This window comes from Entelurus aequoreus, linkage group LG08, assembly GCF_033978785.1.
Source record: "Entelurus aequoreus isolate RoL-2023_Sb linkage group LG08, RoL_Eaeq_v1.1, whole genome shotgun sequence".
Taxonomy (NCBI): domain Eukaryota; kingdom Metazoa; phylum Chordata; class Actinopteri; order Syngnathiformes; family Syngnathidae; genus Entelurus; species Entelurus aequoreus.
This window is the reverse complement of record NC_084738.1, coordinates 36,419,591-36,444,629: the sequence shown is the minus strand read 5'-3', so window position 1 is coordinate 36,444,629 and position 25,039 is coordinate 36,419,591. Positions and strand designations below refer to the sequence as shown.

Here is a 25,039-nt window from a genome sequence, read left to right as displayed (position 1 = left end):
TTGATAGATAGATAACAAATATACACACCCACACACTCTGGTTTGCAGCTCATGTGAAATCTGAATTCCATCAGTATTCTGTTGTATTCTATCTGCACTGTATGATCTTTAGAATATAATTATAATGCCATGCTAAAAACATTGTTTTTTTAAAGAGGAAAAGATGGCGAGAGAATAAAGAGATGAAGATAACCTGGACTCTTAAAAGGTAGTCGACAGTGGAGATGATTATGTTGACAGTTGTATTGTTCCCTGTTTGAGTCCTTAAGTAGTCCTGGAAGTCTGTAACGGGATATATACATGTGCACTTTAATAAGATAGTTGTCTGCTGGCAAACAGCAAATTCACAGACATACCTGAGTTGTGTCCTTCACAGAGTAGCTGAAGGAAGCGGAAAAGGTCACAGGTGAACTCATCATCCTGCATGACCTTCTCACCTGGCCCATAGGGAAGAAACCCACACATAGACATAAAGTATACACACAAACACGAATACAGAAAGACACATGCAGACGAACAAGTAATCCCAAGTACACAAAGAACATAGGCATATGCAAATTGACACGATAATGCATTGTACAATCACACAAATATTCAGAAACAGACACACAAAGCAAAGAAAGTCAGGTAATATTGAAAACAAAAGCGGACAGCACACAGGAGAGCAATATACAGATGAGAAGATTGTGTCAACAAATACTACAACTACAATATCAATTGAAGGATGTATGGTATCCAATACACATTTCATATAGATTAAACTAATATTTTTGCATGAACAGTGAATAGCCGCAGCACCTTAAGGTGGTTAGGTCTTTTAAAAGCAGCATTTTACAGTACACCATTTATAAAATTAGAGAGTTTTCTTTTGGACTTTGTGTGTGATTTAAGAAAAGACATGTCCACCACTGTAAATTCAGTATGAATTTCAAATACACCAGGTAAGTCATAGTTATTCATCATGGTAAAAATGCTGCTTCCAAGCATAAAATGCAAAGAAAGGTATTTCAGAATAATGAGAGCTCAGATATTAATATCAAAATGAATGTACACACCAATACAGTATGGCAACAAAAAAGATAATTGTATCTTTACAGCTGGGGTTCGAAGTTTACATACACTCAGGCCAAGTATGGGTGTCATATTATTGTGGGTTTTTAACGATTTATATGAACCATTTTCCAGCGTGGAATAATTTAGGGCTGTCAAAGTTAAAGCATTAATGCATCCGATTACTAGTAATCACAACTAATTATCACATTATTCATGAAGAAATGTGCATCACACAATTTTTTGTTTACCTTAAATGCGGATGGTTACCTGAAAGGCGGCGCGGGTTGTCAATGCATATGTCAGTGCAAAGATGAGTGAGGAGACTCTGATTAGTGTGCTGTCTGGTAAATTTCAATTCCAAATACACCAAAACGGGACTTTAGATAAAACTTGTTACTAAATTTGGAGCAATTACATAACATTCATTTAAGTTTGTATATGACATTCTGAAAATAAGATTGCATTTGTGTCAAAATATTGGGCTCTTTTTAAGTAAATTTAAATTATGCAATGATGCAGTAATTTACTGTGATTAATCACAATTAATCAAAACTCAAACGGGCATCACGGTGCGCCGACTTTACGGATCCACTCGACATCCACATCTGCGGTCCCCTCCGTTTCTCATTGTGCCCATTGGGTTGAGTTTTTTCTTGTCCTGATGTGGGATCCGAGGATGTCGTTGTGGCTTGTGCAGCCCTTTGAGACACTTGTGATTAAGGGCTATATAAATAAACTTTGATATATATATATTAGGGTTGGACGGTATACCGGTATTGGTATAGTACCGCGATACTAATGAATCATATTTGGTACTATACCGCCTCTAAAAAGTACCGGTCCACCACACCCCGTCGTCGTCACGTCATGTCATTGTTGGTTTAACGAGCAGAGGAGCATGTTGGACAAGACACAATCACGGAGTAGTTACAAACAGACAATGTGTGTAGACAGAAAAGGGAGAATGGACACATTTTGGCTTAAAAACTAACGATGAAGGTGAAGTTATAACACTGAAATGTCCCCAGGAAGAGGTGCTTTAAGACAGTGGTTCTCAACCTTTTTGTAACTGCGCACCGGTCAACGCTTGAAAATTTGTCTCATGGACAAATTTATTTTTTTGTCATAAAAACATACAATCATGTGTGCTTACAGACTGTATCCCTGCAGACTGTATTGATCTATATTGATATATATTGTAGGAACCAAAAATATTAATAACAGAAACAAACAACCCTTTTGTGCGAATGAGTGTGAATGAGTGTAAATGGGGGAGGGAGGTTTTTTGGGTTGGTGCACTAATTGTAAGTGTAGGTTGTGTTTTTTATGTTGATTTAATTAAAAAAAAAAAACAATTAAAAAAAATAAAAATATTATTTTTTTATTTCTTGTGCGGCCCGTTACCAATCAAACCACGGACCTGTACTGGGCCGCGGCCCGGTGGTTGGGGATCACTGCTCTAAGACATGGCTCGCTAGCTAGCAGCGAACATCCATCCGCAGTCGGCAGTGTTTTAGCTACTTCTAATTCTCGCCTCCATGGCGACAAATAAAGTGAGTTTCTTACAAGTATCATCCCTGCAGGACGAGGAATAGCTAAACCGGTTTCACTACACTCCGTAGGAGGATACAACAGCTCACCGGCGTCACCGCGAACAAAAGCTAGCGCGCCTAAATGTAAACAAATGCCATGGGTGGATCTACACCTGACATCCACTGTAATGATACCAAGTAACAAAATCTTTTTTCCTTTTCTTAAAATTCATATTATGTTTATAAACTCAGTAAATATGTCCCTGGACACATGAGGACTTTGAATATGACCAATGTATGATCCTGTATCCTGGATCCTACTTGGTATCGGATCCATCCATCCATTTTCTACCGCTTGTCCCTTATGGGGTCGCGGGGGTGCTGGAGCCTATCCCAGCTGCACACGGATCGATACCTAAATTTGTGGTATCATCCAAAACTAATGTAATGTATCCAAACAACAGAAGAATAGGTGATTATTACATTTTAACAGAAGTGTAGATAGAACATGTTAAAACAAGAAGTAAGCAGGTATTAACAGTAAATGAACAAGTAGATTAATAATACATTTTTACAGCTTGTCCTTTATAATTTTGACAAGATAATAGAATGAAAAATTGTAAAATTCGTTACTACATACGTCAGCAGACAAATTGGTAGCCTTTGTTTGTTTACTTACTACTAAAAGACAAGTTGTCCAGTATGTTCACTATTTTATTTATAGACTAAATTGTTCTTCGATTGCAATAAAAATCATACGTTTAATGTACCGTAAGATTTTTTGTTAAAATAAAGCCAATAATGCAATTTTTTTATGGTCCCCTTTATTTAGACAAGTATCGAAATACATTTTGATACCGGTACCAAAATATTGGTATCGGGACAACCCTAATATATATACATATATATATGTATGTATATATACATATATATATATATATATATATATATATATATATATATATATATATATATATATATATATATATATATATATATATATATATATATATATATATATAAATATATATATATATATATAAATATATATATATATATATACATATATATATATATATATATATATATATATATATATATATATATATATATATATGTATATATACATATATGTATGTGTATATATATATATATATATATATATATATATATATATATATATATATATATATATATATATATATATATATATATATATATATATATCAATATACACACATACAGTATATATGGTATACATTTATTTCCCCTAATGTAATTGATTGTGGCAGCCCACCATGGCAAAACCATGGCCACTACACCTTGAAAATAACCAATATATATAATATATTATAATATAATGTATTGTAGCCTCCAGAGGAAGTCACACAAAGTCCGACGCTATTTTTAAATTTTATTGCCAATCTTGTGATAATAACTACACCAATTCAACAGGTTTTACCTCCCGTGCACACACTTTCCTCTCTGTGCTTCCCCAGACACACAACACTTCTTTATTCTCCACCAATCCACTTTCAGGCACAGACGATGTGTTTGCAAACATAGGAAAAATGAACATCAAATCAAAACCACACAAACATAAAACATTACCACCAGGTAATTAGAGTGTGAATAGATATATGTACGGTATACCGGTATTGGTATAGTACCACGATACTAATGAATCATATTTGGTACTATACCGCCTCTAAAAAGTACCGGTCCACCACCCCCCCCGTCGTCGTCACGTCATGTCATTGTTGGTTTTACGAGCAGAGGAGCATGTTGGACAAGACACAATCACGGAGTAGTTACAGACAGACAATGTGTGTAGACAGAAAAGGGGGAATGGACACATGTTGGCTTAAAAACTAACGATAAAGGTGAAGCTATAACACTGAAACGCCCTCAGGAAGAGGTGCCTTAAGACATGGCTAGCTAGCTAGCGGCCAAAGTCCATCCGCAGTCTGCTGTGTTTTAGCGACTTCTAAATCACTAATCTTTGTCTCCATGGCGACAAATAAAGTATGTTTCTTACAAGTATCATCCCTGCAGGACGAGGAATAGCTAAACATGCTTCACTACACACCGTAGTTCACCGGCGTCAAAATGTAAACAAACGCCATTAGTGGATCTCCACCTAACATCCACTGTAGTGATACCAAGTACAGGAGCGTATCTAGTCGATACTACTATGATTACATCGATATTTTTTAGCATCACGCAATCTTTTTTCGTTTTTAAAAAATGTATATTATGTTTATAAACTCAGTAAATATGTTCCATGACACATGAGGACTTTGAATACGACCAATGTATGATCCTGTAACGACTTGGTATCGATACCCAAATGTGTGGTATCATCCAAAACTAATGTGACGCATCCAAACAACAGAAGAATACGTGATTATTACATTTTAACAGAAGTGTAGATAGAACATGTTAAAAGAGAAACTAAGCAGATATTAACAGTAAATGAACAAGTAGATTAATAATTCATTTTCTACCGCTTGTCCTTAATAATTTTGACAAAATAATAGATGACACAATATGTTACTGCATATGTCAGCTGCTAAATTAGGAACCTTTGTTTGCTTACTTACTACTAAAAGACAAGTTGTCTTGTAAGTTCACTATTTTATTTAAGGACAAACTTGCAATAACAAACATATGTTTAATGTACCGTAAGATTTTTTTGTTAAAATAAAGCCAACAATGCAATTTTTTGTGGTCCCCTTTATTTAGAAGAGTATCAAAAAGTACCGAAAATAATCGAAATACATTTTGGTACTGGTACCAAAATATTGGTACTTAGGACAACACTAATATATATATATATATATATATATATATATATATATATATACATATATATGTACACATACACACACATGAATTACAACAGATTACAACTGTTATATATTTAGTGCATTGTTGCCAGGGGACGTTAAACAAGGCATTTAATGGCAAAAAAGGCTGACTGTTTGGGAATAATTGTTGCTCTTCACAAACACAGCTGAGGCCAGAGGTTTTCAAAGTAAGGCATAGTGAGCCTGCAGTCATGGAACAAAATACAGGATGGGATAGGTACCAAAAATGTATATTGGCACCGGTGCCGACATAAACAGTCGCAACCTGACTACAAAAGATCAATTATGACTAAGAAACCTGCAAGTGCTAGACAGTGATATATTAAATAAACTTCTTGAAGTATGCATTTTTTGCATCCCGAGCGCAGTTAGTACAGTCTCTCTGCATGAGTGCACCTTCAGCCATAAAAAAAGTGGTTTCAATATAGATGCACTGCTACTACTGCTTCTAAAATGCCTATAAAAAGTGGTACATGTCCCCTGCCTGTTTGAAAACAGAAAAACGCAACATAAAATGATAAAATGAAAGTGCAATAAGGGATCAAGTGTCTCTGTAGTGATACCCCTTATATTACATGCAACATCCTCATTTCAATAAGGCGGTCTGCACCATTTTTCAATTGTACACGCAGTCTTAGTAGATCACACGCTGTTTAGCGCGTGGTATTTGGATCTTAGTAAATCAGGCCCTAAGATGGTTGCTGAAATTTAAACAGTGTTCTCACTTTTGTGAGATACTGTATATAAAGTTGGAGGGAAAAATGTTATGATCCCATGCTTATTTTGTAAATGTTACCCGCTTACAAGGAACATTCCATACATTTTAAAGTGTGTATATTTTAATAGCAAGAGGTAGACAAAAGGTTTTCAAACATTCACAATGAATATAAAAATCTGAATTTACTTTTTCTTTAGCCAGTTCTGTGTCGCCATGGTCATATGTTTGTCATTATCGTGCTGGAAAACCAAGCCAATAACCATCGTCGGAGTTCTGGCTAAGACCAAGAGGTTCTCATCCAAGATTCTACAGCACATGGTCCAAGTTCATTCCTATCCCCCACGTAATCCGGTAGAAAATGTATAGAGGGAGCTGCTGATTTACATCATCAAAACCTTCATTATTCAGGAGGAGAGGCAAAAAAAATATCTGGAAATGTCTGCAACCCTCATGTCTTACTATAAGAATCATCTAACCTTTATTTATTCCAACAAGTTTTTCTCAACCAAGTACTAAACCAGATTGTGATTGGGGATCAAATGCATATTTCACTCAATTAAATACTAATCAATTTATAATTAATTTAAAGTACCATTATAATGGAAAAACAAGTTGCCTCTTTATTGAAGCTATTATCATATACCGTAACTTCTGGACTACAGGCCGCTAATTTATTCCTACGCTTTGAACTCTGCGGCTTACAAAACAGTGAAGCTATTTATGGATTTTTCTTAGCTGACGACCATGATGCAAATAGTTTAAAAACAAACAAACAAGCAAATACACTGAAAAGGTGTGTTATGGTTTGTTCTATAGCGCCATCTTTTGGACGAGTTTGTTCACCGCAGGTGCTGCAGTACTCTTTTGTTTAGCTTTAAACCAGAAGTACAATATCTGTTTCGTCTTCTAAGTCGTTCATAGCATTTCTACTCAAAAGGATTCTTCAATAATCACACCAACCAATGTTTGTAAGTTTTACAATATAACAAAAACAATTATTACTTGCTAAACCGTCCCATGAGTGTTTTCATGTATATTTGTACATGCTATCGTAATATAATGACGCTACCGTCATTAGCATGAGCTAATATGCTAACACGTTTACAAGTGTATTTGTTAGTATTAATAACTTACAATGGCATTCTTTTTGTTCTGTTTTAGTTTCGTAAATTCACCAAAATGTCACAGTGGAGTTATTGAGTCTGTTTAGCTGATTGGAGAGCTAGCTTCCGCACTTAGTGGGTCCATGACGATAACTTCTCTTTTGTTTGATCAGCTGTTTTACTGCCATGTTACAGGCAACGTTTAGAAACAATTAAGGTATATAAATAAACATTTACAAAATATTTGTGTGTAAATAACTCATTTCACAACATATATATCTGCGGCTTAAAGTCCAGTGCGGCTAATACATGGAAATATATATTTTTTTCCCAAAAAATTTAGTGGGTGCAGCTTATATACCTCTCGGAATTTCTGATTTATAACACCAAAAGACTTTTGCGAGTAAATAGATATGATCAAAATAGTGATAGTCACGTGATCCATGACCATTGTTCCCTTCACCATCAACAACAATAATGCTAATCATGCAGACTTTGTGAGAGCCAACAAAGATTACTTTGGGAAAAATTATGATCCAGAACCTTATATTTTTAAGCCTGAAAATAAGGAGGATGAGCTATGTGTTTTAGAAGCTATGTGATAAACAGATCCAGCTTTAGTGAAACATAAGCATCACGTAGCATTACTGCTAAGTGCTAATTAAGAAATACAAACTACAAACATAATAAAATGAACACTTACTGTACAATGTCTGCTCTCACTGGGATGACGACTGATGGGATGTTTTTACTTACCGTGTAGATTAAGAATTAATCATGATTCACACGAAGGGTTAAAAATGAAAGTGCCAGGAGATGCTCGTCTTCTGTCTTGTTTTTTAATTTTATTTACGATTTTGAATGCATAAATACAAAGAAAATTCAGGTGTCTTACATAAGGATTGTGAATGATAAACAGCACATCTCTTTCCAATTTTTGCGGATTTCCAGTATCACTGATCTGCTGATAATGTCAGAGTGCAAAAGCGTTACCCTTGTGTCGTCACCCGTCATTGCCAAGACATTCGAAACGGAATATTGAAAATGGCCGTCGGAATTTGTGACATTTTGTGATGTTTAGACAGTGTTTTCACATACCTTACATATTGAAAATAAAATTGGATATGGTTGAACTGATACAATGAAACACTATTCAGCATATAAAGTCAACTTGTTTTTCCATTCTACTTGTACTCCAACCATTTTTTTGCTTATGTTGCTATTCAGTGTTTCCAAAATAAATACCTTCCAAAAATGGACTGTTACTGTTTTGTAAGTAGGTCAGACCAACAAAATCAGCACGGGATGAAATCATTATTTCTCTCAGTGTAATAATCAGCACAATGACCAACCAACTCATGACAAACACCAGTGCCAAGTGGACTTGGGTTTACAAATAGGGGTTGTGATTGATGATGAGCATGGGGAAAGAGAAGTGAATTCTTCTCTTAGAAATATGTTGAATGTGCCAGACACTGTACAAATCCTGAGATTCACGTGTTAATATACCTATAAGGACAAATTGTTATTATTTTACGATAAATGTTAAGTAGTAATAAAGTGTTTAGTCCAGGAAATACTCTTAAGTAGTAAGGGAAAGATCTGGGGTTTCACACACTGTGAAAGATAAGTGAGAAATAGTGACAAGGAGGAAGTTGAGTAGTTCAAAGAATGTTCAGAGCTTAAAAAGGGTGTATTTAAAACATCGAAACTCAGGACCTGGACAAAACTGACACAACTAATCAACTGCAGCGAAAAAGAGTCCCATCAACACACAAGGAATGGCTTGAAGGCATAATTACCACGCTCATGAGTGATGACTGAGGAAGGGAAGAAAGTGCAATACAACAAAATGAGGAAAGACAACAGGAAAGGAAAGAAAGAGAGAAAGAAAGAAAAAACAAATAAAGGGTTATATTTATAGGGAATACAGTTGCACAATTATGAATTTGATTCTTGTGATTGATTGTGATAGAAAAAAACAATATTTTGACAGAACCACTTGGGGTTAAAGTTGCCAGTCAAATGTCAATTTGGAAGAAGTAGAACTTTAAAAACAAAAAAGTTTTCATATAACGATTACATATGATGTAATTGTGCAACTAATGACATGTAAAAATGCATTGAAATGGAAAAAACTTATGCAAAGCGTTCAGACATTTTTTTAGTGTGTTTTATTCCCTGAGGTTTGTTTCTGGGGTTGTTTTTATCTTCCTATGTCTGTTTCATTTTATGTTTGCATTTACACTGTAATATTCAAAATGCACACCATCACAAAAATAATATTAACATATATAAAAGTCATGTGTTTAACAATATAAAATCTAAATTAAGAATGAAAATAATCGAAGAAAAAAATGTCTCTTAAAGGGGAACTGAACTTTTTTTGGAATTTTGCCTATCATTCACAATCATTATGAAAGACATGAGGACGGACGTAATTTTTTTTTGATACATTCTACCTTGTAAATAATCGTAAATAAAAGTTTGCTTACAGTGAAGTCAATGGGAGGTCCTCTATTTCGCCCATATAATACAATAAATAACTATTCAAAAAGCGGCAACAATACTCCATTTACATTTTGTGATTTGCATTATGACCAAGTATTAGTGATATTGTTATTATAAGCGCTAACACGTACAAATTATTTATAGCGGCGCCTTTATCACTAGCATGTGTGCAATTTCGACATGATCGACAGTTGAGGTGTTTCCTTGCTTCTTTGCTCCCTGGAACTTTATTCTGGATCATAAATAATGCCTCAACACCTGGATAGAAGAAGAATGAGGAGATATTCCGACAAGTTGGTACACTTTGACAGCCAATTTAAACCCGGAAATGGCGAGAACAACACAAAAAGATGCTTAGTTCCACCGCCCTTTTTTTTTTACGAGGATTATGAGTCATACTTCATCTAAATGGGAATACAATAACATTCTATCAGTCGGCATCCTAATGACAGCAGACATTGTACAGTGAGTGATGTTTTATTATGTTAATGTTAATAACCACTGATGATTTTGAAATTAATGCACCGCGTATGCTTAAAATCATCAAAATACGTAAATATTATATGTTATTATAAATATGCCCATTACTACATTACATCATGTATATGAAACCCTAATGGAGGTGTTTGGATGTTTTTTTAAGGGCTTTTATAGGCAGAAAAGAGCAGCTCCCATAGTCTCCATTGTAAGCAGACTTTTGATCTGCTATTTAATATTTAAAATGCATTAAAAAATACATCCATTGCATGTCTTTCATAATGATAGTGAACAATTGGCAAAGTTCCCCCAAAAAGTGAAGTTCCCCTTTAAGACGTGTACATATGTGCTGTACATACTGTGTACATACGATTAACTTAAGGTGCCATATGTAATAATTTCATGTCAAGTCATCATTAAATGGCCCTGATATGTCAAAAGGCATTAATAAATCATGTTCTTTTCGAATGCCTCTATAAATGATAACGGTAGTTCAGTCGGGATATGCTCATTTCAAAATTACATTCACAGCCCCGAAATATTGTTATTGTTTTCATTTCGATGCTCCGCCCTCCACCGTTTGACCAATTAGAAAGTCTGTGAGTGTGTCACAACCAGGTTGCCAGTTACGCACGGCCATCTTCGTCTGGCTACTGCCACTGGTAAAGTTACTAAACATGTCAGACCTTAGTAAATCTAAAAGGCGTCATTACGATTCTCAACTTATTCATGGCAAAGCCAGGAACAAAACGAGGATTTGTATCGGGGATGCCTTTAAAAGAGCTCATAGAATTGCACTCTGCACTGAAAGATGGCGATGTGCGTACATGGAAGAGAATGCAGTGCGTCAGGTTGGATGCAACATGGGAGTTATGCTGAACGAAATGTGGCGGTAATTTTACTGTTAGCCTTGGCTTGCCATCAAAGTAGGCCTATGCGATATATAATACATTATATATCGTTATATATAATTATTTCGATGGTGGTCTTTGCGGTGAAACTAGACATTTTAGCAGGGTAAAGCCAACAATCTGTCCCGACTCCCGACAAAAATATTGCTGCGTAACTTTACAAATACATTTGGCTAATCGACATCATTAAAATGTGGCAGAATTAATTAGTAAACCATCTTGCAAAAAGCATAAACAAGAGAAAGCTACAGCGTAGGACCCGTCGATTGCCATTTGAAGTTCCTTGGAGGAGGATTTGGATTCGGCTGCGTATCTGGCAACTTCAGTCATGGAGAGTGGGAGGGGACTACAGAATTTTAACCGTGATTGCAGTACCATTTCTGGCCACATTACTACATATGGCACCTTTAAAGAAGTTGCATACACATTATATACAGTTTCACTCCAATTAATTTCACGTTCACTGTAAATTTAATGTTTTTGTTGTGTTAATTTATGGTAAGTATGGTACTGTATTATTTCAGACATGCTTGTACTAAGAACATCACATGGTTAGATTTGCTCAATTAAACATGTCTGAAAAGGAGGAGGAGGAAGCAAAGCTTAAATTTAATCCTACGCCTTCTCCATGTCCACTACTGATAATCCATTTGTACCATAACTTTAACGTGTTTTTGTTCACCTTCTGTGTAAACGAAGGGAAAGTGTTGAAAAAAACATATACACTGAACAAAAATATAAACACAACACTTTTGTTTTTGCTCCCATTTTTCATGAGTTGAATTCAAAGCTTTAAAACATTTACTAATTGCACAAAATACTTAATCCTCTCAAATATTGTTCACAAATCTGTCTAAATCTGTGTGAGTTAGTTGTTAGTTGTTAGTGAGCACTTCTTATTTGCCAAGATAATCAATCCCACCTCACAGTTGTGGCATATCAAGATGCTGATTAAACAGCATGATTATTGCAGAGGTGTGCCTTTGGCTGCCCACAGTAAAAGGCCACTGTGAAATGTGCAATTTTATCATACAGTACAATGCCAAAGATGTCGTTATTTTTGAGGAAGCGGGCAGTTGGATAGCAGGAAAGTCCACCAGAGCTGTTGCCTGTGAATTGAATGTTACGCTATCATAAGCCGTCTCTAACATCCCAGTTCTTGCATTGCCAGCATACTCACCGAACATCTCACCTATTGAGCATGTTTTGGATGCTGTGGATCGGCATATACACCTCTTATTGCGGGCAGCCTAGGGCAAATCTGTGCAATAATCATGCTCTTTAATCAGCATCTAGATAAGTCACACCTGTGAGGTCGGATGGATTATCTTGGCAAAGAAGAAGTGCTCACTAACACAGATTTAGACAGATTGGTGAACAATATTTGAGAGAAATTCTTCATTTAGTTAGCAAATAAAACATTTTTACCTGATCCCTCCTCGGTCACCATTCCAAGTCCTTCTGCTTTGTTCTGCCTCTCGAATGCATTTAGATCAAGAACACTGGGGGAAAAATGTTTGATTTTATTTTGTAAAACGAAAAGAAACAACAACATGCTAACACACAAGTAGCCACCTCAACTAAAACTAAATTTCACATCACAAGAAGTGGTTTGCAATACATATTTGTGTTTACGCCTGCTAACACAGTGGTACAGTACAAGTGCCCCGACTTACAATTTTTTTTAGATACAGGCCGTCGCTGTGCTACTTTACGTGGCGAGCAAAAATATGAGTTACGAGTAAGCTTCAGATACCTCTCCACTGCTAGTTGGCGTATGTCACAGAATGTCACAGTGAACCCCATAAGATCTGCCGAACATCCGGTGTCTCACTTACTATCATTAGCTAATAGACAGACAAAATGTAGTTTTTCCAACCATGGTTTCAAAGAAAGTAAGTGTAAAAGACAGTGCAGTGAAAATGCAGAAATATTAATTAAATTAAAGAAATAAATCATTAGCGCAGCAGTCTGAGATGATGCAGGTGTTCCTATAATGCTGCTTTACATAATCCCCACTGTTTACCGATTAGTGTTAGGATTATACATTAACGTGTATTCACTTTGCTACAAGTTTGGAGGCCAGATTGTAAAAAAGTTGACACTGTTGGAAGCCACGTCAGCTGCAGCTACAAAGGTCAGTGCCATTTTAAGCTCTAGTAGGTGTGAGTGTAAATAGTTGTGTGTCTATATGTGCCCCCACATTGTCTGGGTTTACTCAAATTCTTGCCACACCCGTGTCCCTAAACAGGATGAACTAGAGAATTAGATAGATCGCTGTTGTATCCTTTGTTAAAATAATTGAAAAAAAACTCTGAATACAAATGCAAATAAAATAATTTAAATCAATTTAAAAAAAGGTTTATTTTTTATTTTGTTGCTTTGATAATTAATTGAATGAGTAAGATTGCTCCAATAGAGCGCACATGAGCGTATTGGTGATGCAGGTGACGCTGCGGGTGACGTGGCTGGGAACAGTGTGGATAAAGACTAATAGCTCAAAGAAAAACAAAGATGAGGTGGAAAAAGAGCATAGTGCCCAAAAAATACAAGAGAGAGGTTTTGCAATAATTTTGAACTGAAAAAATACAGACATCGTGGTGAAATGCTGACAATGTCAAACAGAGCTAGCATTTCACAATAGAACTACATCAAAGATGCAGCACAATACCCGAAACCACCCTCTTATTTAAGAGCAGCAAACAAGCAAAAACACGGTACAAGACTACTTTGGTAGCTAACACCATCTTATATGTTTGACATGCATAATATTAATATATGTTTTAGTCAAACACATGGGGGGACATGAGGACATGTTAGTGTCTACCGTTTGTGTGTTAATTGTGATAATCAGTTATTTGTCAAAAAAATCTAACACCAGGCCTCCAATTAATACTTTTTCTAATGTGTATGTGTTGAATTTGTAATACATTGTCACTCAATTTATCATACTTTCTCAGAGTCGTTTTGTTTAGTTTGGTTCTTTATTATCTATTACCTGGTTTTATGCAACACAGGTTTGTTTGTTTTATTTTAAGTTATTCTTTGTAATATAAACAACATATAGTGACGTTCCCATGGTTAAAAAAAAAGCAATTTCAATGTTATGTGCATTATTAGCAGTGGTAGGCCGCCTGGGCCAGCAATGCCTTCTCTACTGGCCTAAGATAAATCATGATCATAAATTGATCAAAGTAAATTTCATTTTATTCCACTTTTTTTTTTTTTTCCATTAATTTATTATATTTTATTTTATTTAAATTTCCTTAAAGGGAAACTGCACTTTTTTTTGGAATTTTGCTTATCGTTCACAATCATTATGAAAAACATGACGATGGATGGATTTTTTTTTAATGCATTCTAAATATTAAATAAACATAAATAAAGGTATGCTTAGAGCTGAGCCAACGGGCGCCCCATAGAATCCGATAAATAATCATTCAAAAAGCACCATCAATGCTCAATTTACACTTTGTGACTTGAATATTAACCAAGTATTAGTGATATTGTTTTCATAAGCTCTAACGCAGACAAAGTATTTACGGTATAGCACCGATGTAATCACTTCCCTGTCTCCCCATGTTTACATCAACGAGTGGTCGGCTGTTTTACCGCTTCCTTGCTCCCTGCAAGTTTGTTCTAGATCATAAATTATGCATCTCACTTGGACATGAGACGTCTGAGTAGATAATCCAACAAGTTGGGACACTTTGACAGCCAATTTAGGACCCGGAACTGGCGAGAACAAAAACGTTGTAGGGACCCCTGCGCCCCACTCCGTTTCTTTGTGAGGATTATAAGACATTCTTCACCTAAATGGGAATATATGAACATCCTAGCAGTTGGCATCCTAATGACAGCAGGCATTGTACACTAAGTGATGTTTTATTATGTTTGATGGCTCTCATAAGGTTTGCAGTGAGTAATAATCAATGATGAAGAAAAAAAAAAGCAAACGTTTTGATGCATTTTTTAAATTGATTAGCCGTGTATACTTGAAATTATCAAAATACGTAAATATTAAATGTTATTATAAATTACATATATACTTACATCATGTATATAAAAACCTCAATGGAGGTGTTTTTTAGGGGCTCTTTAGGAAGAATTGAACGGCTCTCATAGGCGCCATTGTAAGCAGACTTTTTATCAAATTGATTTATTATTTAGAATGCTTTTTTTTTTAATCCATCCGTCGTCATGTCTTTCATAATGATTGTGAACGATAAGCAAAATTCTAAAAAAAGTGTAGTTCCCCATTTTCTCTACATGTCATAGACAGTTGCGATAGCCAATCACATCACGAGTTGTTGACAGTAAGCCTCCTAGTTTGCCTAGCGTCGAACCATATAAGGTGGTCTACTGTGATTGGATACTCACTTGTGAGTTGTGGGAGTAGGAAGTGCTATGGTAGATGAATCAACACGCACCAAAGCCACAATCGTTATGTTTGTTTCACGCGCAAAATTTTGATTTGGTTGCAGATATACAGTAGTTGCAAGGCCATTTTCAAGAAAAACATTTCAAGAGAGGTCAGCCAACCCCCGAGCTAGCTAACCCGTCTCAGCCAGTGAGAGGGTTTGCGCACCACTTCCAATCAACAAACAATGAGCAATACCCCTGGCTCATAGCTTCCAATAGGTGCTGCAAAATTGATCTGCTGGGAATGCCTTTCGTTTGCAAAGGTTCGACTTGGGTGTGCGGCGCCCTACTGGATTTGCGGAATTTTTTTTTTTTAAACTAAGGCAACAATGAGACACCAAAGCACAGCTGGACATTTGCAAGCTACAGTGCTTTTAAAAACTTTTGGAGACACCTGAGTTGATACACAGCTCAGCGAACAAGGAAAGAGAGCTGCACAAAGAAATGGTGAAAAAAGCTCAGGAGATCTTGAGGAAAAAAGGAGAACGGATTTTGCGTGCAAATAAGTATTTCCGGGGACAGTCGTTTTGGGGAGTGCGATTATTGTATTTCTTAATTTTTTCACATTTCATATGTTTTTTAAATTATTTAAACTTTGACAGTACCACGTACAGATATGTTTTATATTAATTTTGAAATGCGCCAGAAAATAGCCCGTTGTGTACAGTATTGAGGTGTTTCAATGCCCGGTAGTGCGCAAGTGTGTTTCTGTATAGTATTTCTCCAGCCATGGTCATGCCCTGACATATATTATGGTATTATGAGAGGTATTTATTAAAGTTGGACTAAGTAGGACATCACTGAAGGCCTCGGTGTGAAATGCACTGCGCGCCACGATAGATAGATATTTCTGTTTATTTTCACTATTTTCCTGAAAAGACGTATTGAGGCTAGAGCGCGTGTACAATTACTCGATTAATCAAACAAATTTAGTATTCAATTACTAAAATAATCGATAGCTGCAGCCCTTATACAAACGTTTACCTGCATGACTGCATGAGGCCAGCAAGACTCTGAAAGAAACCTACATCCTTTTTGTTCTTCAGGTAATCCAGCATTTTCTGCAAAAAGGTCAGACAATTTAGTTATATTTATTGAAATGTAAAATGCACTGATGGACAAAGAAGAGACAACAATACCTGTTGGACTGTAGAGTTTCCTCCATTAAGTATAGCAATGCCCAGTTTTAGAGTAGAGGCCACCATAGGACCTATCTCACCTGGCACAAATAAATTGCACTCTTAGTTTTTTCTCTTTACACAGACACAGGTATTAACATATTTGTGCAATCCCAGGAATATGCAAAAACTTGTTTAAACTTGATATCTTGATTCTAACATTCAGTAGATAGATAAGGGCATACAATTTGGTGATAGATGAGGATTATTCATCCTTGGTTAGCCTCGAACCATTGCAGCGTTTATTATTTCGGTTAGTGTTTGCTTTATTTACTGTATTTACCAATGAAAACTCCTTACCTTTACTGGCACTAATGGTCTGAAGGACCATCTCAGCAGCCCCGCGATCATGCAGCCGTTCTTGCTGATATAACAACTTCTGCTTTTCCATCTCCTTTTCCTGCCCATTGAAAGAGGAAAGCATGTTTGACTGATAATGATTTGCAACCAACTATAAGGAAGAAAACCTACTTCAAAACTTTTTACTTCATCTCCATCTTCATCTCCTTCATCATGGCAGCTCTGAGGAGAAACAAACAAAAATAAACAAAAACTCAAATTAAGAGTGGAGGATGACATCATCCAAAAAAGTAGCATGTACCTTGGCCATGATGTCAGCATAAGCCATGTAGAGATTGTCTTCATCCAGTTTACTACAAGAACCAATATTGGATTTAGGAATGAAATACGATCCATTTGGCAAAAGGATAAAAAATTGGAACCCACCACTTCTCTGTGAGGGCTGTTCTACTGAAGAGCTGGATGAGCTGATGTAGGGGGTCGATGTGTTTCACTCCTTCCTCCTCCTCAAACGGCTCTAGTTCACTTGATTTCTGAAATAGATATCAGTACTTGTTCATACTACTACTGTATGTTTTGTTTCTATGGAAGTAAGACCACGTCATATGTCAGAGTGAATATATTACAACAGATCAATAATCGAATTTGCTGATGATTCAGTAATTGTTAGTTTGCTAAATGGAGATGAACATTATTGATGATTTTGTATGCTGGTGTGATGAGTCTTACCTCCAGCTCAACATATCAAAAACAAAAGACATGCTGATTGACTTTAGGAAGAGACCCCATGAGAACCAACCCACTGTGATTAAAAACCAGGTCATTGACTATGTGCAGACGTATAAATGCCTTGGGACTTGGAATTGATGAACTACTGAAATTTGAAGCTAACTGTGATGTGGTGTGGAAAAAGGCTAACCAGTGTTTATACTGTCAAAGAAAATTGTCTCATTTTAATGTTGACAAGACCATTATGATCATATTTTACCATGCTTTTATAGAACCTATGTTGTCTTTCTACTCAGTCTCATAGTTCAGTCATCTGTCACTGAAAATTGTAAAAGTTTCAAGCAAATGTATTGGTGAGTCGCAGCTGTCTCCAGCCATCCTCTACAATAAGCAGGTAGTCAGGATAGTTTCCTCAATTTTAACTGATGTATCTCAATATCTACACAGCCATTTTCATCTTCTCCCCTCTGGACGGAGGTTTTTAGTCCCAAGAGGCAAAACAAATTGGTACAGATGTAGTTTTGTCCCAGCTGCCATCAAAGAACTAAACAAGTTGTAGTCCCTCTTTTTGCCCATATTTGTTTTGGTGTAGTTTATCCTATTTTACTTTGGCTTGTCCAAAATCTTATCTGATTGTGAATTTATATTTATCTTTTCTATGGAGAACTTTGAGTACATTTAAATTGTTTTAATCTTACCAATGTTTGTAATGCATGTTATGTGGTAGGTCATGTATAAGATTTTATATTTTCCTGTATGTCGAAATGGATGACCTGATCTTGCTGGCTGCAAAATAAGTTCACCTTCCGGTACTAATAAAGTAACCTAACCTCACCTAACCTAGTATAACAACATCGGCAATATTGGGGCAACTTGTCCGGGAGAGACCAATACTTGGAACAGCTAATATCCTGCGGCTTATAAAACAGTGCGGCTAATTGCTGGATTTTTCTTCGCTAACGGCCAACAGAGACACTGAAATGGTGTGTTATTATTTGTGCTATGGTACCATCTTTTGGACGAGTTCGCTCGCTGCACTCACTATGCTCATTACAGTATTTCCTTCTGTTTAGTGCTTTGAACCGGAAGTACAAGTGTCGTGCCGTTGACTAGTCATCTATAGCATTTCAACTCTTATGGTTTCTTCATTCATCAAGTTTTACAATATAACTAAAACAATTTAAACTTACCGGTACAAATCGTCACATGTTTGATAGTAGTGTTTTCATGCATTTGTGTACGTGCTGTCGCAATGAAATCAAGCAAGCGTTGTCAGCATTAGCTAATATGCTAACACGTTTACAAGCGTCTGTGTTAGTATCATTAACTCATAATGGCATTCTTTTTGTATTATTTCCATCTATACATCCATTTTCTACCGTTTGTTCCTCAGTTTCACAAATTCCTCAGTAATTTTACCAAATTGTCACAGTGATGGAGAGCTAGCTTCCACAGCTAGTAGGTCCATGACGATGTCTTCTGTTTTGTTTGATCAGCTGTTTTACTGCCGTGTTACAGGAACCGTTTGGAAACAATTACGGTATGTAAATAAACATTTACACAATTTTTCTGTGTAAATAACTTGTTTGACAACGTATCTGCGGCTTATAGTCCGGTGCGGCAAATTTTTTATTCATTTATACATGGAAACATTTTTTCTTCTAAAAAATTTGTGGGTGCGGCTTATTATACCTCTATAGTCTGGAAAATAAGGTAACTTGGTAGGTCAAGATCCCTACTAAGTAAAGATGCCCCTTTCAAAAAGCCAAAATATAGGGTGATTTTTTTGCATATGTTTTAAAATGATTAAATGATGTTCCTCTGAGTCTAGATTTAGGATTAAGCAATGTCATTTTAGATATTAAGTTCCTTAATAGTCACTAATCAAAGATCATAAGAGACACAATTTGCAATATATGCAGCTGAACTGTATACTGTAAACTTACAGCAAGATCCTCTATTAGTTTATCTTCAAAAAAGTGTTCTTCTGCTTCAATCCAAGATTTCTCATAGCCCTGCAGGAACAAGTTGACAGCCCGGTGCCTAGATTGAGAGAGACCATATATTAACTTTGGAATAACTACAGTGGAACCTCCGTTTACGAGCCCCTCGTTGTGCAAACTTTTCAATTTACGAACCACATACTGAATAAAAATAGGCTTTTGTGTACGAATCATTTGTTCGTGTACACGCATTTCATCTACCCATTGTGTGCCTACAGCGCAGCCATTTTGTGCCCGGCAGGCTGATGGATCTCCGGTGTTCATTCAGTCAGCAGAGCAGAGCTGTCATGAGCTATTGTGCTAAGCGATTCTTTGTGTGTTTTTTAAGTGTTTTTGAACCTTTTTACAAAATTTTTCTAGTTTTGTTAGCTCAATATGAGTCCAATTGACAAGCAATGTGTAGTTTGAAACATTCAGTAAGTATCCATAGACCCCCCCCACTCCCTATCTTCCTTCAGTTACAAAAAATAAACAACAACGATTTCAAACTGTGAGTGCACCACAGGGCTAGTGACCGTGTGTGCGCTTCTACAGTAGGCAGAGCGGCAGCATAGTAGCTGGCTGTTGTTTTAGCTTTTATAATCAATAGAAAGTTGATCCAGCCCACCTTATGTTTGTTTGATATATGTACAGTATAGTGCTTCATACTGTGTTCAAAGTGTACAAACGGTCAGTAATATAAGGACTTTTGTTGAGGCTAGAACCCATTATTAATGTTTACATTGTTTCTTATGGATAGATTTGCTTCAACATACACACTTTTCTAATTACGAACCCTGATCAAGAAACAATTAAGTTCGTAAATTGTGGTTCCACTGTACGTCATAATATTTTACTTTTTCCCCAATCCTTTACTCAGTGTAGATTACATAAATATTTTCATTTAGCATCTCTGTGTGTGCAAGTGTGCTTGCATATAATTCACCTGGGCAGATTATAGAGGGGAGCCATTCTAAAGCAAGCAACCACAGCTCTCTTTCTCTGTTTTGACAGTAATTTGTGCCACACAGCCTTCTTACTGCGCTGAGGATGTTCAACCTAAGAAGACAACACAACTCAGACACCTTTCAGTTTATACATAGTACGCTGGCAGGCGGGAAAAATAAATCACAGTGAACTTGAATTGTGTCATGCTCTTTTCTCCATATAAAGTACCGTATTTTTCGGACTATAAGTCGGAGTTTTTTTCATAGTTTGGCCGGGGGTGCGACTTACACTCAGGAGCGACTTGTGTGTGAAATTAATAACACATTAAGGTAAAATATCAAATAATATTATTTAGCTCATTCACGTAAGAGACGTATAAGATTTCATCGGATTTAGCGATTAGGAGTGACAGATTGTTTGGTAAACGTATAGCATGTTCTATATGTTATAGTTATTTGAATGACTCTTACCATAATATGTTACGTTAACATACCAGGCACGTTCTCAGTTGGTTATTTATGCGTCATATAACGTACACTTATTCAGCCTGTTGTTCCCTATTCTTTATTTATTTTAAATTGCCTTTCAAATGTATATTCTTGGTGTTGGGTTTTATCAAATAAATTTCCCCCAAAAACGCGACTTATACTCCAGTGCGACTTATATATGTTTTTTTTCCTTCTTTATCATGCATTTTCGACCGGTGCGACTTACACTCCAGAGCGACTTATACTCCGAAAAATACGGTACAATAATAAACCTGAGCCATCACCTTATCTCATATCCAGTGAATGTTTATTTACATTCATTGTGCCTCGATTGAATAATGAGGCATTTTGAGAAGAATAAACTGCAATTCACAACAATACGAACCTGGTCTAAGTGGAAGAGGACATGAGCGATGTTTAAAACTCTTTCCACGGTCTTCTCTGGGTCAGAGGTGTAGTTACAGTGTTTCGGAATGTCTCTGTACAGTGCCATCTGCCATCGAATGGCTGGATCCTGTAACTACAGCAGGGACACACACACGCACACACACGCACACACACAGGAAAATAAATTATCTGAAGTGCATAAGTCATAGTGTAGCATTTACATACAAATGTAAAATTTTATTGTAGCACTCCTGTATAGATGGGGTTTCAAAATCCTTCCTGTATTTTCCAAGTTTTACAATGATTAGATAAATACCGTATTTTTCAGACTATAAGTCGCAGTTTTTTTCATAGTTTGGCCGGGGGTGCGACTTATACTCAGGAGCAACTTATGTGGGAAATTATTAACACATTACCGTAAAATATCAAATAATATTATTTAGCTCATTCACGTAAGAGACTAGACGTATAAGATTTCATCGGATTTAGCGATTAGGAGTGACAGATTGTTTGGTAAACGTATAGCATGTTCTATATGTTATAGTTATTTGAATGACTCTTACCATAATATGTTACGTTAACATACCAGGCACGTTCTCAGTTGGTTATTTATGCGTCATATAACATACACTTATTCAGCCTGTTGTTCACTATTCTTTATTTATTTTAAATTGCCTTTCAAATGTCTATTCTTGGTGTTGGTTTTATCAAATACATTTCCCCCAAAAATGCGACTTATACTCCAGTGCGACTTATATATGTTTCTTTCCTTCTTTATTATGCATTTTCGGCCAGTGCGACTTATACTCCGAAAAATACGGTAGTCAATATGTTATGAGAAAGTTACTGCTTTCCCCACCCCTGCAAAAACATTTCAGTTAATGTCAATCAAGAGATGTAGCTCAATATCAATATACAAGACCGTTTTAAAATGAATTTTCAAAACACAAGAGTATTCGTCATATAACAGTATTTAAATTCAGTAGATAACATGCACCATAGTATTTGTCTATGTTAGAGGGACTACTATGCAGAGCATACTGTATTAAGCTAGAGTAGTAGTAAGTACAATGCAAAACTAAATGTTACTACTCACTGATGTTGGGGGAATGATCAATCCAAAAAATTTTTTTGAGGTAACGTAAATTCCGGACTTATAACCTGATACTTTTTTCCAATGTCTTGAGCTTATAAAACGGTACGACTAATTTACGGATTTTTTTCCCGCTGATGACCATAATGCAAATAGTTTAAAACTGAAAAGGTGCTTTGGACGAGTTCACTCACTGCAGGTGCTGTGATGTGTATGTCTACAGTATTTCCTTCTGTTTAGTGCTTTCAATCGGAAGTACAAGTGCCATTCTGTCTTTATGGATTCTTGCTTCATCACTCCAAGCAACATTTGTACGTTTTACTATATAAGTAAAACTATACAACTAACTAAACCATCCCATGTGTGATGTATGTTTTTATGCATATTTGTACGTGTTATCGTAATGTAATCTAGCTAGCGTCGTTAGCATTAGCTAATATGCTAACACGTTTACGAGTGTCCGTGTTAGAAATATTAACTTACAACAGCATTCTTTTTAAATTGTTTCAGTTTCGTAAATTCACCAAGACATCACCGTGGAGGTATTGAGTCTGTTTAGCTGATTGGAGAGCTAGCTTCCACAGCTGGTGGGTCCCTGACAATGACTTCTGTTTTGTTTGATCACCTGTTTTACTGACGTGTTACAGACACCATTCGGAAACAAAGTATGTTAATAAACATTTACAGACACCATTCGGAAACAAAGTATGTTAATAAACATTTACAAAATATTTTTATAAATACATTTCATAGCTATAGGTATATCTGTGGCTTATATATATATGGAAACTTTTTTTTTTTTTTTAAGTGTGTGTGGCTTTTATACTGGTGCGCTCAATAGTCTGGAAAATACAGTAAATGGTTCTAGAAAGTGTGGTACCTCCAAAGGTTAACTGGCATGCACAGTTGATTGGTTTCAGAGGAGCAAAGGTAAGTCAGTTTGCCAAAGTGGCCAAATGATGAATCATGACTTTATAACATAAACACAGGCCTGACCTTTTACTGTGTAAAGTCAAGGATGTTATTATCAGCTTTCTAGAGGTGAACAAACACTTACTGTGGATCTCTGTTGTGACCGTGAGTATTTTTACCTTTCCCTGTAGATACAAGTTGTTTTTGATGACCTCACGCACTTCATCCTCAGTATCTTTCTGGGAATAAAAAAATGTGTATTGTTTTATACAACAGGTCACTTCACTGTCATTTTATCATTATAAAAGGCAAGAGATGTTTTTAATAACCTGTACAATCCCTAAGATGTTGTGGTGCTTTTTAATCACGTTTTATTTACTGATATGGTTATATAACAATAACACAGCAAAAATTTAAATATTAAATAAAGAAAAACATGTTTTCATACCTGATTAAATCTGTTTTTAGCAAGTGCAATCAGCTCTTGTTCCCCAGGAGCACAAATGTTGAGTCCAACAGGCAGCAGACGCTTTAAAGTTGCCACAATCAAACTGGTTTGCGTAGAATATCTGTCCCCCTTTTTCCTCAGCTTCTTCCTCTCCTGGTCAGAAACTATTCCCTGAAGTACAGTTTGAAGATTAGAAGACAACATACCAATACAGTTAGGATTGTAATGTATTTGGGATTATTTACAGTGCCACAACCATTTATAAAATTGCCCCTAAACACCAATAAACTGAACAGAAAAATAAAAATGTGACTGAAGAAAAGTCTTGCATGTTTGACTGTTGGATTTAGCACAACAGTTCCTTTTATCGCAATCTCTTTTACGCGCAGTTGTTGTGCAGCAACATCTACTTAACTCTGCTATGTATAGAAAACTTGACAATAAAGAATCTTTGAAGTCTGTAAAGTTTTAACAAAGTCCTGCAGAGAAAGGGGAAGGTGTAAGTGGTGACTACCACTGGCAGTTGTAGTTCTAAATTGGCCCTAGTGTGTGAATGTGAGTGTGAATGTTGTCTGTCTATCTGTGTTGGCCCTGTGATGAGGTGGCGACTTCCGCCCGAAAGCAGCTGAGATAGGCTCTAGCACCCCCCGTAACCCCGAAAGGGACAAGCGGTAGAACATGGATGGTTGGATAATTCTTAGAAGACCTAATGCAGCGTTTCTCAAAGTGTGGGGCGCGCCCCACTGGTGGGGAATAGAGACATGACAGGTGGGGCGCGAGGAACGGGAGGAAATTTCACTTTGATTTTTTTTTTTTTTTAATTATTATATTCTTTGATTTTTTTTTTTTACTATGCTTTCATTTTCTATACACACTGTAAATCACTTTGTGATTCTGTCTGTGAAATCCGCTGTATAGATAAATGTAAATTAGCCCCGAATTCAATGAGGTTTTAACAGTGGCAGTGTCAAGCCTGC

The 25,039-nt window shown here is 36.2% G+C and overlaps 1 protein-coding gene across 5 annotated transcripts in view; it reads right to left on the bottom strand.

Moving 5' to 3' along the window:
* The window catches only part of ryr2a (ryanodine receptor 2a (cardiac)), a 273,470-nt gene that overhangs the window by 65,638 nt on the left and 182,793 nt on the right, over positions 1-25,039 (bottom strand). For 3 of the 5 annotated variants that reach the window (XM_062056398.1, XM_062056400.1, XM_062056399.1), the window contains exons 77-91: positions 24,063-24,233; positions 23,794-23,853; positions 21,608-21,742; positions 20,733-20,845; positions 19,751-19,847; positions 17,502-17,608; positions 17,377-17,428; positions 17,247-17,297; positions 17,076-17,175; positions 16,737-16,816; positions 16,582-16,658; positions 12,604-12,677; positions 9,079-9,096; positions 357-437; positions 194-282 (exon numbers count right to left, since the gene is read on the bottom strand). In XM_062056398.1, coding sequence (XP_061912382.1) covers positions 194-282; positions 357-437; positions 9,079-9,096; positions 12,604-12,677; positions 16,582-16,658; positions 16,737-16,816; positions 17,076-17,175; positions 17,247-17,297; positions 17,377-17,428; positions 17,502-17,608; positions 19,751-19,847; positions 20,733-20,845; positions 21,608-21,742; positions 23,794-23,853; positions 24,063-24,233 — 1,305 coding nt within the window. The remainder of the gene's footprint in view (positions 1-193; positions 283-356; positions 438-9,078; positions 9,097-12,603; positions 12,678-16,581; positions 16,659-16,736; positions 16,817-17,075; positions 17,176-17,246; positions 17,298-17,376; positions 17,429-17,501; positions 17,609-19,750; positions 19,848-20,732; positions 20,846-21,607; positions 21,743-23,793; positions 23,854-24,062; positions 24,234-25,039) is intronic. The other 2 variants (XM_062056401.1, XM_062056402.1) reach the window with 1 other exon arrangement.